This window comes from Mus caroli, chromosome X (genome assembly GCF_900094665.2).
Source record: "Mus caroli chromosome X, CAROLI_EIJ_v1.1, whole genome shotgun sequence".
Lineage (NCBI taxonomy): Eukaryota > Metazoa > Chordata > Mammalia > Rodentia > Muridae > Mus > Mus caroli.
The window spans coordinates 146,439,416-146,451,885 of NC_034589.1; the positions used below are offsets into that span (position 1 = coordinate 146,439,416).

At 35.5% G+C, this 12,470-nt stretch overlaps 1 protein-coding gene across 6 annotated transcripts in view; it reads right to left on the reverse strand.

The window, feature by feature from the left end:
- Nucleotides 1-12,470, reverse strand: part of Cnksr2 (connector enhancer of kinase suppressor of Ras 2) — a 239,870-nt gene that overhangs the window by 81,356 nt on the left and 146,044 nt on the right. For all 6 annotated transcript variants that reach the window (XM_021153093.2, XM_021153091.2, XM_021153094.2 and 3 more), the window contains one exon: nt 12,002-12,213. In XM_021153093.2, the coding sequence (XP_021008752.1) occupies nt 12,002-12,213 (212 nt within the window). The remainder of the gene's footprint in view (nt 1-12,001; nt 12,214-12,470) is intronic.

Sequence of the window (12,470 nt, forward strand, 5' to 3'; positions counted from 1 at the left end):
AAAAAAAAAAAAAAAAAAAACGACCCTGAGATTCCACCTTACACCCATCAGAATGGCTAAGAACAAAACCTCAGGTGACAACATATGTTGGTAAGGATCTGGAGAAAGAGGAACACTCCTCCACTGCTGGTGGGATTGTAAACTGGTACAACACTCTGGAAATAAATCTGGAGGTTCCTCAGAAAATTGGACATAAAAGACACAGCAATACCACTCTTGCAGATATACCCAATAGATGCGCCACTATGCCACAGGGGTACAAGTTCCACTATGTTCATAGCAGCCTTATTTGTGATAGCCAGAAGCTGGAAACACCTCAGATGTCCCATGACAGAAGAATGGATACAGAAAATGTGGTTCATTTACACAATAGAATATTACTCAGTTATTAAGAATGAGGATATCTTGAGTTTTACAGGCAAATGGATAGAACTAGAAAATTTCTTCCCTGGTGAGGTAACTCAGACTCAGATGGACATGCATGGTATGTACTCACTAATAAGTGGATGTTAGCCAAAAAAGGAAAAAAGAAAAAACTCAAGATACAGTCCACAGAACTCAAAAAGCTCAATAAGCTGAAGGGCTCAAGTGAGGATGCCTCATTCCCACTTGCGAGGGAGAAGAAAGCAACCACAAGGGGACAGAGGGACCTGGGATGGAAAGGGGACAGGGTCAGGGGTGGAGAGGGGAACATGATCTGGTATTAGATGGGGGGAGGGGGGAGGACTGAAGCCCTGAGGGCCAGCAGAAAGAATGGAAACAGGCAACCTCAGGGGCTAAGAGGTTGAAACTGGAAAGCTCTCCAGAATGTGCCAGAGACCTGGGAGTTGAGAGACTCTCAGGACTCAAAGGGAGAGACCTTAGATAAAATGCCCTACAGTGGGGAGAGGGAACTTGTAGAGCCCACTTCCAGCAGGAAGACAGGGCATCAAGTGACGGATGGCATTGCCATCCCACAGTCACAACTCTGATCCATAATTATTCCTCTCTGAAAGAACTGCAGGGATGGAAATAGAGAAGAGCCTGAGTAAAAGAAGGTCCAGCCACAGACCCAAAGTGGGATCCAGCTCAAAGGGAGGTCCCAAGGCCTGACACTGTTACTGATACCATGGAGCACTCACAAAAAGTGTGACTCCATCATGCCTCCATTCTGGAAGACCCAACAAGCAGCTGAAAGAGTCAGATGCAGATATTTTCACCCAACCAATGGACAGAAACAGCTGACCACTGTTTTTGAATTAGGGAAGGCTGAAAGAGGCTGAGGAAAAGGGCGACCCTGTAGGAGGACCAGCAGTCTCAACTAACCTGGACCCTGAGATCTCTCAGACACTGGACCACCAACCAGGTAGCATATACCAGCTGATACGAGGTCCCCAACACACATACAGCAGAGGACTGCAAGGTGTGGGTTCATTCAGAGATGATGCATCTAATCCTCAAGAGATTGGAGGTCCCAGGGAGTTGAGAGGTCAGGTGGGGTGGGGCTAAGGGGACACCTTCAAACAACAACAACAACCAACCAACCAAAAAAAAAAAAACCAAAAAAAAAAATCCTACCAAAATTAAACAAACAAATGAAAAAATAACTAGGGTTTTCTCCATGCACTGCACCACCAAAACTCCAAATGACACCTTAGTTTTGTATTTCCATAGTTTTGTATTCCCCTTCCTGTCTTTCCCATCCATCCAAGTTAGTGTATCACACTGATCCCCCAACTTTATTTGAAACGATTTTTTAAAAAAAATATTTCTTTATTTCTGTGAGAGTCTGCCATGTACATATATGTGTGGGTACTCAGGGAGGTGGGAAGACAGCTTTGAATCTCCCAGAATTTGAGATACAGGTGTCAGTGTGTATTCTACATTGATGCTGGAAACAGAACTCTGGTCCTCTCGAAGAGCAAAACTTGCTCATAATGGCTTCATTATGGAAAAAAAAGCCAAATTGAGCTTTGCAAAACCGCTTGTAAGTCAAGTCAGAACTACAAGTCCTATTTTCCGATTTATCTTCTAACAAGTTTCCATGAGTAGCAATCTGTTGAAACACTAGTGAGCTGTTTCCTTTCCAGTTTTCTCATTCCCCCTTCCAGTCCTCCATGCCAAACTCATTAGGTTTCAGCATAATAAATAGCACCTGTGTAGCAATAGTCCTTTCATAGTTGGCAAAGGTTAAGAAAACGGCAGGGAAAGTCTTCAAAAGTCTGACATACTACTTAACACTCACAGAAAGTTTTCTCCAGAGGCTGAAAGTTACATATGTATGCATCTGTTCTAAATATTTCAGCCAATATTTTGATGAAAATGAGTACAATAAGGAATGCTTGAGCTATAAGTTTGCTATAGAAACCCATCAAACTCCTCACATACCAGACAGAAAAATTACTTTCAGATGGTTGACTGCATCTGTAGGAAAACATCCTGGGGTTATTTAAGGTAGAGAGGCACACATTCAAAGATCAAGTAAAAGTGAATTAAATGTAAAGTCAGTACATTTTTTGAAGGAGAATGGAAGTATATATGGATCTAATAAAATACCTATGAGAGAGCACTTTCATCTTTAGTATCACATTTAAAGTTTTTGTTTTTAGGTAAAAGACCTTTAGAAAAATTGACTAAATATTTCAATGGGCTGTGTTTTTTTTTAAGAATGGTTTATAAAATAATACATATAAACAACAAAAAGCCAATGTAAGCTGAATTTGTTAGTAGATTTATACTTTACAGTTTCCCTACTGAGAAACCAAAAACAACTGAAATCTTTTCTAAAAATAGGTTACATTGTGTTTGTGTTTAATCTTGCTTTATAAATCATCTATACATTAATTGAGGAGTGATGTAAGTGTGGAACACAGGGTTAACATCACATGGTCATTTTAATGCTTGATCACAAGGATAACTTTTTAAATCAAATTACTTTTTTACTATATATATATATATATATAATATTCATGTGTGTATGTAATTAATGAGTTTGCCATATATTTACATGAACTTGAGTGAAGTCAGTATTTGTTATCTTAAATTTTGCTGCTGTCCAGTGACAATCACACAAGAATTGTGGAAAGAATGAGGAAGTATTAGGATACATAGAAGAATTCTGGGCCATCTTTTCAAAATTATGGAGGGCATAAAACAAAATTTGAGAAAATACATTTGCCTCTTACTACACTCGGCTTAATACAGACCCGATCAAGAAAGATGACATGGGCACGCAACATTATTTGTTTAAATGCCTTAACTGCAAATTAAAGCAATTAAAAAATCTTAGTGGAACAGTATATTGAAAACCCTACCAATATCTAGGAGGCATTTATATTTCCTCAGAAAAGTAAAATGACTATCAATTTAAGATTCACATTTAAATACTAATGGCATCCTATAACAATTTTATAACTTCTTTGTTAAATTCATCTCTTTGGAATCATACTGTTGAAGTTAGTGAAAAGGTTAGGGGAAAACCTGACCAACTTTCTGACACTGTCTTAGGATTTTGCAGATAGTAGAATGTCCTGATTCAACAATCTCCCGTTCTTATCCTAGTGCTTTCCCCCCACCCCCAAAATATCAAGATGCTTCAGTGACAGATAATTAGAGACCACATATGAAAAGAGAGATCGAGCTTGTTTCCTCTAAAACAATTTGTTAACTTGTGAGTTCTGTAGTTTAAGTGTCTTTACAGTGAATTTACAACTCTTACAAATATTGTGAAGGTTAGATGAAGAGTTAAAGAAGAATTGGAGCATAAATTGTGAATGAAGCTCTGTGCTTTGTCTTAGAACAATGGCAAATATATTGACATTACAGGGCATGTTACCCATAAAACAATGACAGGTTATCACATTGACACTTTCAATTTGTCGATCATTGTTTTAATTATTTGCACTAATGTACTTAAGAGTCATTACATGACCAGAATATGACTTCTATCCACTCACTCTTGAAAAATATTGAATACAACACTCAATATTTTCTTTCCTATGATCTATTTTCTTCTATAATTTCTAAAATAAACCATTGTGCAATGAAATCAGTAACTCTGCAAGTATAGATTACAGAATGCACTACACTGATCTTTCTACTTAGTTTTTAGTACTTTGATTTGGCGTTTTATCACAAATACAATTTATTCTATAAATAGATTTCATCTGTTTTTTTCTGCAAAATAAAAATTAATGAAGACATCTAACAAGTTAACTGGGACAGATAGCAACTTTTCTGTTTAGATTTTTTTTTGTCTTTCAGGCTTTTTAATTTTTATTTATTCATTTATTTTTACTTTTTGCTCCCAGGAATGTTTGAATCTTAAAATACGACAAAAATTTTTTCATTGATACCAAAGATTTGAGGCATTTGAGCCAAATTACAAGTCTTTCAGTATTTCACAAATATATTCTATAAGGTGTTTGTTAAACTGGAAATTGATACATATTTTGTGACCCCAAAAGAAAGATTTGATGTACAAATACACTGCAGAAACACTGAATATAGTCCAAATGCAACACACATTCAATGCTGTTTGCATTTATCTTCAAGAGGAGTATAAAATACATAGATACCCCAGGCTTATAAAATCACCTAACTTTTCCTTAATGGACTTTCAAAGCCAGAGATCTGGAGAAAATAAGACAATGTTAGATTACTTAATTCACATTATGGTTTTTAAGCTGATACTAACAGCTCTATTTATCTGTTTATAAATGCTACTTGCTACATTTTCAATAAAAGAGAAAATGTATTCTAATTTCAACCAGGAAATAATGTATCATATCTTGCTCCAGAGGATGTCATAGTTTATTTGTTTAATTGTGGGGCAGACTAGATAATTACAGACAGTCACAATCTCATAACACCTATGCTCAGAGAATATACTAATAATGAAGAAATATAGATATATATTTCCAGAGTGATAATCTCCTAGGTTCTTTTAGTTAAAAAACAAGACAACCATCTCTGTATTATATGAGGTCTCTACCTGATTCTTCCAGTATCTGTCTCTGTAAATTGGTTCTTAGGATAGTCAGGGTTTCTCAACAACAGAATTCTGGACATTCTTTACATTTGGACACTTTCAGTGCATTGCAAAATGCAGATTAGCAATCTTATCTTCTACCTGACACACTGGGTGCCACTAACACCCTGCATCCTTTACTCTGCCATTATTACAATCCCGTAAAAATATCCAAGAAAATGACAAATGTCCTCTAATTGGAAGGACTGTGTCTACATGAGAATTCTGAAGTAACTTCCTATTCTTAGTTTTTCCATTCTGTCTGTACTAGAGAGCACTATTTCATCTGTATCACACCATTCCATTGAAGATGTCGTGTGAAAGTCTTGTTGTTCTGACAAGTGAACTAAACATCCAATCTGACATAGCCATCTTTACGTCTTCTCTATATACTAATACTCCATAGCCTCAACAAAAGTTTCCTTTCCTTTACTGTTTTCTCTCCTTGAATTCTTTCAGCAAAACCTTTCTTCCAAGGGTTGATTTATTTAAGAGTTTACAACACTTTTATTTTTCACATTATTTTATCCTTTATTTTTGTAGCAATTCATCTAAAACTTTAAGAAGGTGTGAATGCCAAGTTGTTTTTGGATTTCTGTAATTGACCCAGAATTCAACCTGATGTTTTCTACAGTGGATTTTGAGAGTTGGATAAACTCAGTTTGCAGTATTATTAGTAGTTTGTATGTTCTTCCTTTTTCATTAACAATACTGCATCCAAATTACCTAAAAGGTTATGCTTATATTTTAATTGTTATACTTAAATAGGCAGTTACTGCTTTACTATAGAGGCCAAACATGAATATCTAATTTTCCTCTTTTGATCATTTACTAGGCCTGTGAAAGGAAGGGAATTAAATGCTAATATGATTTATAAGTAGTTGAAATGCTTTGTCACATTTAATTTATGAGTAGCAACCACTTACTATGCCATTACAGTACCATTTCTTAAGAGCATCCGATATGGTAAGCATGGTGCTAAGTAATGATATATATTATCATGATTATTCTTTATGGTTATAATAGTAATAGATTGTCACTCCATTTTTTTTCCAGACAAAACCCTGACTTATAAGTGTAGTCTCAATTAAGCTCAAGTGTTAAAAGCCAAGCTATGACACCAAATTCAAGTTCATCTGACCTGAAAACTAATGCTTTTCTATCTTAACAATCAAATTGTACAAATTGAGAAAGAGAGCCTTCCCAAGATGATTACTCTAATTTTCACATTAATAATAAAGTTTTCTATTTTTATGTCAAAATATTGCTGAACTGCTTTCCCTTTAGTTACACAGTGCCTTATCACCATTAGCTCGATGTCAAAAACTATTTTCTGAAGCTAATCAACATACAGTTATCTACAAATTATTTTCAAAAGTACAAAAGGGTAATAAATTGAGCAAAGTTTACATTTCATATTTCTGATTCATTAAATTCTATGATTGTTTCTTTGGAAGCAGTTCTTCTTACTTGAATATAGATATATACTGTGGGTGGTACTGTTTTCTTTTCTCTCTAGGATAGCTAATGAATTAAACCTGGATTTTACCTGCTAAGAAAGTTATTTATAATAAAAAGTGACAAAAAGGAGAGCAGGCATCTATTCAGAAATGAGAGATGTGTAAGTATATTAAAACTTTTGGGAAATGTTTGAAAAATATTATTAGTTATAATTCCACTTCCTCAAAGAGAATACGTTTTTAAGACAAAATGAACAGTAATTTGTTAGTAAGCTAACAAACTTGGAGACATCCAAATACCATTCTTATTTCAAAGCTACAGAACTTTGCCCTTCATCATGGCAAAGAGGACATTAAAGTCAATCACTATTTAGGTGTATAAAGGGGAGAAAGTATTTGATTTTATTTTATCAGTCAGCTTCGGAATGTCTAGGTATACTATTCTAGACACAAAATTTACTCACTGCATAGTATTTACAAGTAATACTTACGAGAATAATGTTCCAAATACCACATATTTATTTATTTGTGTGCTTTGCTTGAGCTACTGGATTTTCAGCCAAGCAGGAAAGAAATGGATTCCCATTTCCCAACTTACAGTCCTTGTGATACTTTAAATTGTTTCCCTGCTTTTCCTACAAAATTTGACAACTTGTGGCCACAAGGGGATTCAGTCTATATTTTAGCTGAATTTCTATGCATAAAGATGTGCTGGAATGGTGGGCTGGAAAGGAAGAGGCAAGGAATGCACTAGTAAAGGAAGCAGTGGAAAGCAGCACTGCTCTAAATTGAACCTTTGCATTTGAAGCCTGAGAACATGAGACCACATTTTGGAATTGATTTAATTTATTTTCATTTTTGTAATGACAATAATGAAAATTAATATTCAATATACTGGGTACTGAAGCAATTTACAGTACATTGTCACTGAACTCTCACCAAAACTCTATGAAGTAGAAATCATCTTCATTTAATAAATGAGAAAATTAAGGAATAAAGTAGTAACTTGAGGGCCATTCTGGGGCAGTTAGATGATAGATAAGATCCATGGATATGGCTGATGCCACAGAGAATAATGGTAAACCCAAATCTATGCTGTTTCTGTAAATAGTATTTATTCCTGCAAATAGTCTCAAATTCGTTTTGTTTTTATTCTAGAAGAGTGAAACAAATTTTATCCTCGTTTAAAATGATAAAACATGCAGTTGTTCCTTATCTACACTATAGCAAGCATTTATTTTATTTTATTTTTTAATTTAATTTAATTTTTAATTTATTTTTTACACTCCATATTCCATTCCCTGCCTCACCCCCCACCCCATTCACCCTCCATCTGTTCCACATCCCATACCTCCTCCCCATTCCCCTGTCTCCACGTGGACGTCCCCATCCACCACCCCACCTGACCTCTAAACTCCCTGGTGCCTCCAGTCTCTTGAGGGTTAAGTGCATCATCTCTGAATGAACACAGACCCGGAAGTCCTTTACTGTATGTGTGTTGGGAGCTTCATATCAGCTGGTGTATGCTGCCTGTTTGGTGGGCCAGTGTTTGAAAGATCTCAGGTGTACAGATTGATTGAGACTGCTGGTCCTCCTACAGGATTGCCCTTTTCCTCAGCTTCCTTCAGCCTTCCCTAATTCAACAATAGGGGTCAGCAGCTTCTGTCCATTGGTTGGGTGCAAATATCTGCATCTGACTCTCAGCTGCTTGTTTGGTCTTTCAGAGGGCAGTCATGATAGATCCCTTTTTGTGAGCGCTCCATGGCATCAGTAATAGTGTCAGGCCTTGGGACCTCCCCTTGAGCTGGATCACACTTTCGGTCTGTACCAGCTTTTAAAACAATCTGTCAGAGTTCTATCTATGCAAATGAATGTTGATTCTTATGTGAGTAGTTATAAAACAACATATAAACAAAGATATAGAGCTATTTATGCTTGCTTGAGATAAAATTTACATATTTAGAAGAACTAATGCAATGTCCTGAAATTTTTTCTTTTTAATATTACTTTTATTATTATTAATATTACCATTTAATAACACCACATTAAGGATCAACAGACATCCATGGATAATGAAGTTCAGCTCTACTACTTAGTAGCTGGGCAAATTTAATTCCTCTGATTTCAGAGTTTTCAGGTATGAACAGATATTTTATTTGTATAAATTACTCATTGTTGTTGGAATGCTCAAATGGGTGAATCTTATAAATACAACAGCATTCAATATAAATAAAAGCTCATAGGCATTATTAGATTTTAGATGAGCTGCCCCCTGCCCATCCTTACGTATATGTACAGTTGCTTATGTGAATGCCTATATTTTTAACTCATTCATTTAAAGTCACTGAGCAGATAATATAAGATGTGGACCTTGGCTAAGTAATTATGTTTTATACCATACAACTAGAAAAATTTCAAATATCTGTCTCTAAATCTATGCTTGATTATTGCTGTCTGGGTGGGGCATTTAATACTGTAAGTTTAACAGGATCTACAACTATCTAAGAGACAAACCTCTGGGCCCGTTAGTAAGAAATTGTGTAGATCACACTAATTGAGGTGGAGAAGAACCACCCTAAATGTAGTGGTACCATTTCCTGGGCTAGGATACTTGATTGAAGGAGAAGGAGAAATCGAGCTGAGCAGCAGAATGAATCTCTACCTCCTGACTGCGGGTGCAATGTGAGCAGTTGCCTCAAGCTCCCACCTTCATGCATTTCCCTTCATGATATAGCCTGCACTCTCAAATTGTGAGCCAAAAAAAAAAAATCCCTTTCTTTCTCAGGGTGCTTTCGTCAGATATTTTGTTGCAGCAAGGAGAAAAGTAACCAATATGATATAAAGTGAGCTCCCTATTTTCATATATACATGTATGATCCTTTAAAACACAAACACAGTAAGACATATTCAACCAAAGTACATCTGTGTTCTATGAACTGTGTTAGGTCTCTAAAGATTCTCCAAGTTCATGTGAAGTTTTCTGATGTTTTGTTTTATTTGAGAGAATGTTTTCCTAGGCTTACCCACATCCCCTGCTTTAGGCAGGGCTGAATGGGAACTCCCAGTCCACATGCCTCAACCTCTTGGCTGTTGGGAGTAGAGGTGGGGCCATCCCACTCAGCCTACAGTCTAAGAATCTTAACTGCTGGCTTAATTTACATACTTGAAAATGAGAGTATCTGTGACTAAGAATGAAAGTGAATGTTCTCAGTATAAACAACTTATACAATACATCTGAGGTACCACACAAAAGCCAGTAAGTTTAACTATCATTATTTGTTGAAAAATATGAAGTGCTCTATATTGGAAACTTTGAGGTTTTGGCTTAAAGATTTATAGACACACTCAGATTCTCAGGTTTTGAAAAGTACCATGTGTTTGGGCCTGACAGGCACTTAGACATCCTGGATAAGTGTTTAATATTTAAAATCAAATATAAATGTAATGCTTTTTTTGGTTCCAATTCCACAGCTAACATGTTTTATACATTCTTCTACTTACCTGAAGTTACTACAACTTTGATATCTTATAGTTATTTTGACCTTGGGGTTATGCCTACCTTACAGGGAAAATTTCAGTTTTACTCCCCTCATGTCCTCAGTGCCTGGGTGACTTTATATGTGTATATAGCAAATATTAGCTGAGTCAATTAACTATGAATTAGTTTTGAGAAAAATCATGGAAATAAATTTCCTGTAACTGATAAGTGCATTTTATCACTTAAAATCTGGCCTTGAAAGAGGAAATACACTAAGCTATTATTTACTTGGAACAATCTTCGTGTTGTATCTGAAAAATCTCCATGGTACTATCTATAATTACCCACACTGAAAATATAGATTAAATCATATACAGTACGATTATAGTTTTGAAGTTCAGCAATTACAAAAAAACCCCTTTGTTGACTTTCTTTCTCTCTTGCTTAAACATCTACCATTAATTTTTTCTCAGCTATTACATATAAATAACAGGAATCTATAGACTAATATATAAAGTTTTTAAAGTTAAGGTATTTTATTTTATTGGAGAAGATGTGTTTTGTGGAACATGACAGAACCAGGTTTTTAAACTGCAATCTGAAAGGAGTAACAAGTTGTAGCTATTGAAGTAAGAACTCATATTTGACTATATTTGGTAGTGATAATTTCCCCTTAAGTATATCATTTATCTAGTTTGATATGTGTATAAAATCCAAGAATAATAAGATTAGATGTACTGAACAGCCTATCTAACAACTTTTGGTTATTATTTACTTCTGAAATACATAAAACTTTTATATCATCCCATGGGTCTGGATAAAGAGGGATAACAAAGACAACACACCTCTATACCTCAGGGTTAAAATGTTACAGAACCAAAAAAAAAAAAAAAGGTTCAAATGCTTACAGTGTGTGACAGCTCAACATAAGTGCAACCATAACAGTGTCATTAAGATATGTTAAAGTTGAGATACTTATTCTTATGATAAAGAAGCATATGCGCAAAGATGAACACAGATGGATCTAAGTGCTCAGGCTCTTTTACATTTTTCTATTATCATCAGAATTTGTGTCCGTGTGTGTATGTATGTGTTCCGTGTGTGGTTGCCAGAGGCTCGCTTCAATGGGCTCCAGGATTATATGGCATGCACTTTTCTCTGTGGAGCTACCTTGCCCATCTTGGTTGCTATTCTTTAGGTTAAGTTTTGACAAAACTTAACATATCTAATCGTGCCAAATAGCTGTAAGAAAATTAAGCATGTGTAAGAGGAAATGACTGCTGTTTTGGGAACAGAGGATGAAGCCATGCTGCAACATTCTATGGAATAATCTTGGCTTTCCCAAAGTATATGCTTCTCACTCTTTACTTTGAAATTGGACAGGGAAAAGCAAAGTCTTCCAATGAAATCTATTCATTTTACATGTTAAGTGCCTTCACATGCAAATCTTAGAGATATAGCATATCACCTTCAACCATTTGTGATTACATTAACATCTTGGTTATCCATGAGTCAACAATTAAAAAAATCCTAACAAAGCAACTCAATTTTCATCTATGACCTAAATAAGCTTAGTCCTTTCTAGGTAAAAATTTCTTTTATTCAAACATAAGATCAATTGTACAACTTCTTAAAAGAATATAAAGCCTTATATATACTTTCCCCAGAAAAGCCTACCTAAAAGAGTCTTTACAAATCCTTGTGAATTAAGAAAATGATTTCATTTCAAAGAAGTCATGTTAATTATGAGTATTTATACTTATATAAAACTCTTGAATTATTTTATTTGTGTCCTCTGTCATAGAAGATATACATGTGATTCTAATATTTCACATCCCATTAAATTAAAATGTTACCTGTTCTTTAGAATATCTAGAATAGTTTCTAGTATCATGTCTTAATTGTTGCTAGTCTACTCAGAAGTACACAGAGTCACTGATGAATTTGAAATAATCAAAAGCAATCAAGTAGTTTTACAACTGATAATCTATGAAAGGTAATTGAGAAACTCATGGCAGACACAGCTTTTATAGAACATAAGAGAAGAACTCTCACCATAGGTTGGTGTGCTTTCCCGTCTTCCTTGACTACTTGATCGTCCCTTTTCATATTCATAGCAATACAAGACAGTATCTTCTTCAACAATGTTAAACCTCTTTCGATATTCCTGGTCCAGAAATGAATTTGGGGATTCAGATCCCTTATGAACTGGCTTGCCCACCATATGTCCTCTGAGGTCTTCACAAGGAAGGTTTCCTTTTTCATCCCTAAAGCAATGTGAAGGTAGAGATGAGCATATTATTAGGGCCATACAAAATTACAGGGGCCTTAAAATAATAACAATATCATTCCCTTATAATGTATCTTCAAATCTCTATAAAATTTCTTTGAGAATTATAGGATAAGCTAAAATTCGTATTTTCTTCCACATAATAGTGAGGCCAAGAGCCGGGCGTGGTGGCGCACGCCTTTAATCCCAGCACTCGGGAGGCAGAGGCAGGCGGATTTCTGAGTTCGAGGCCAG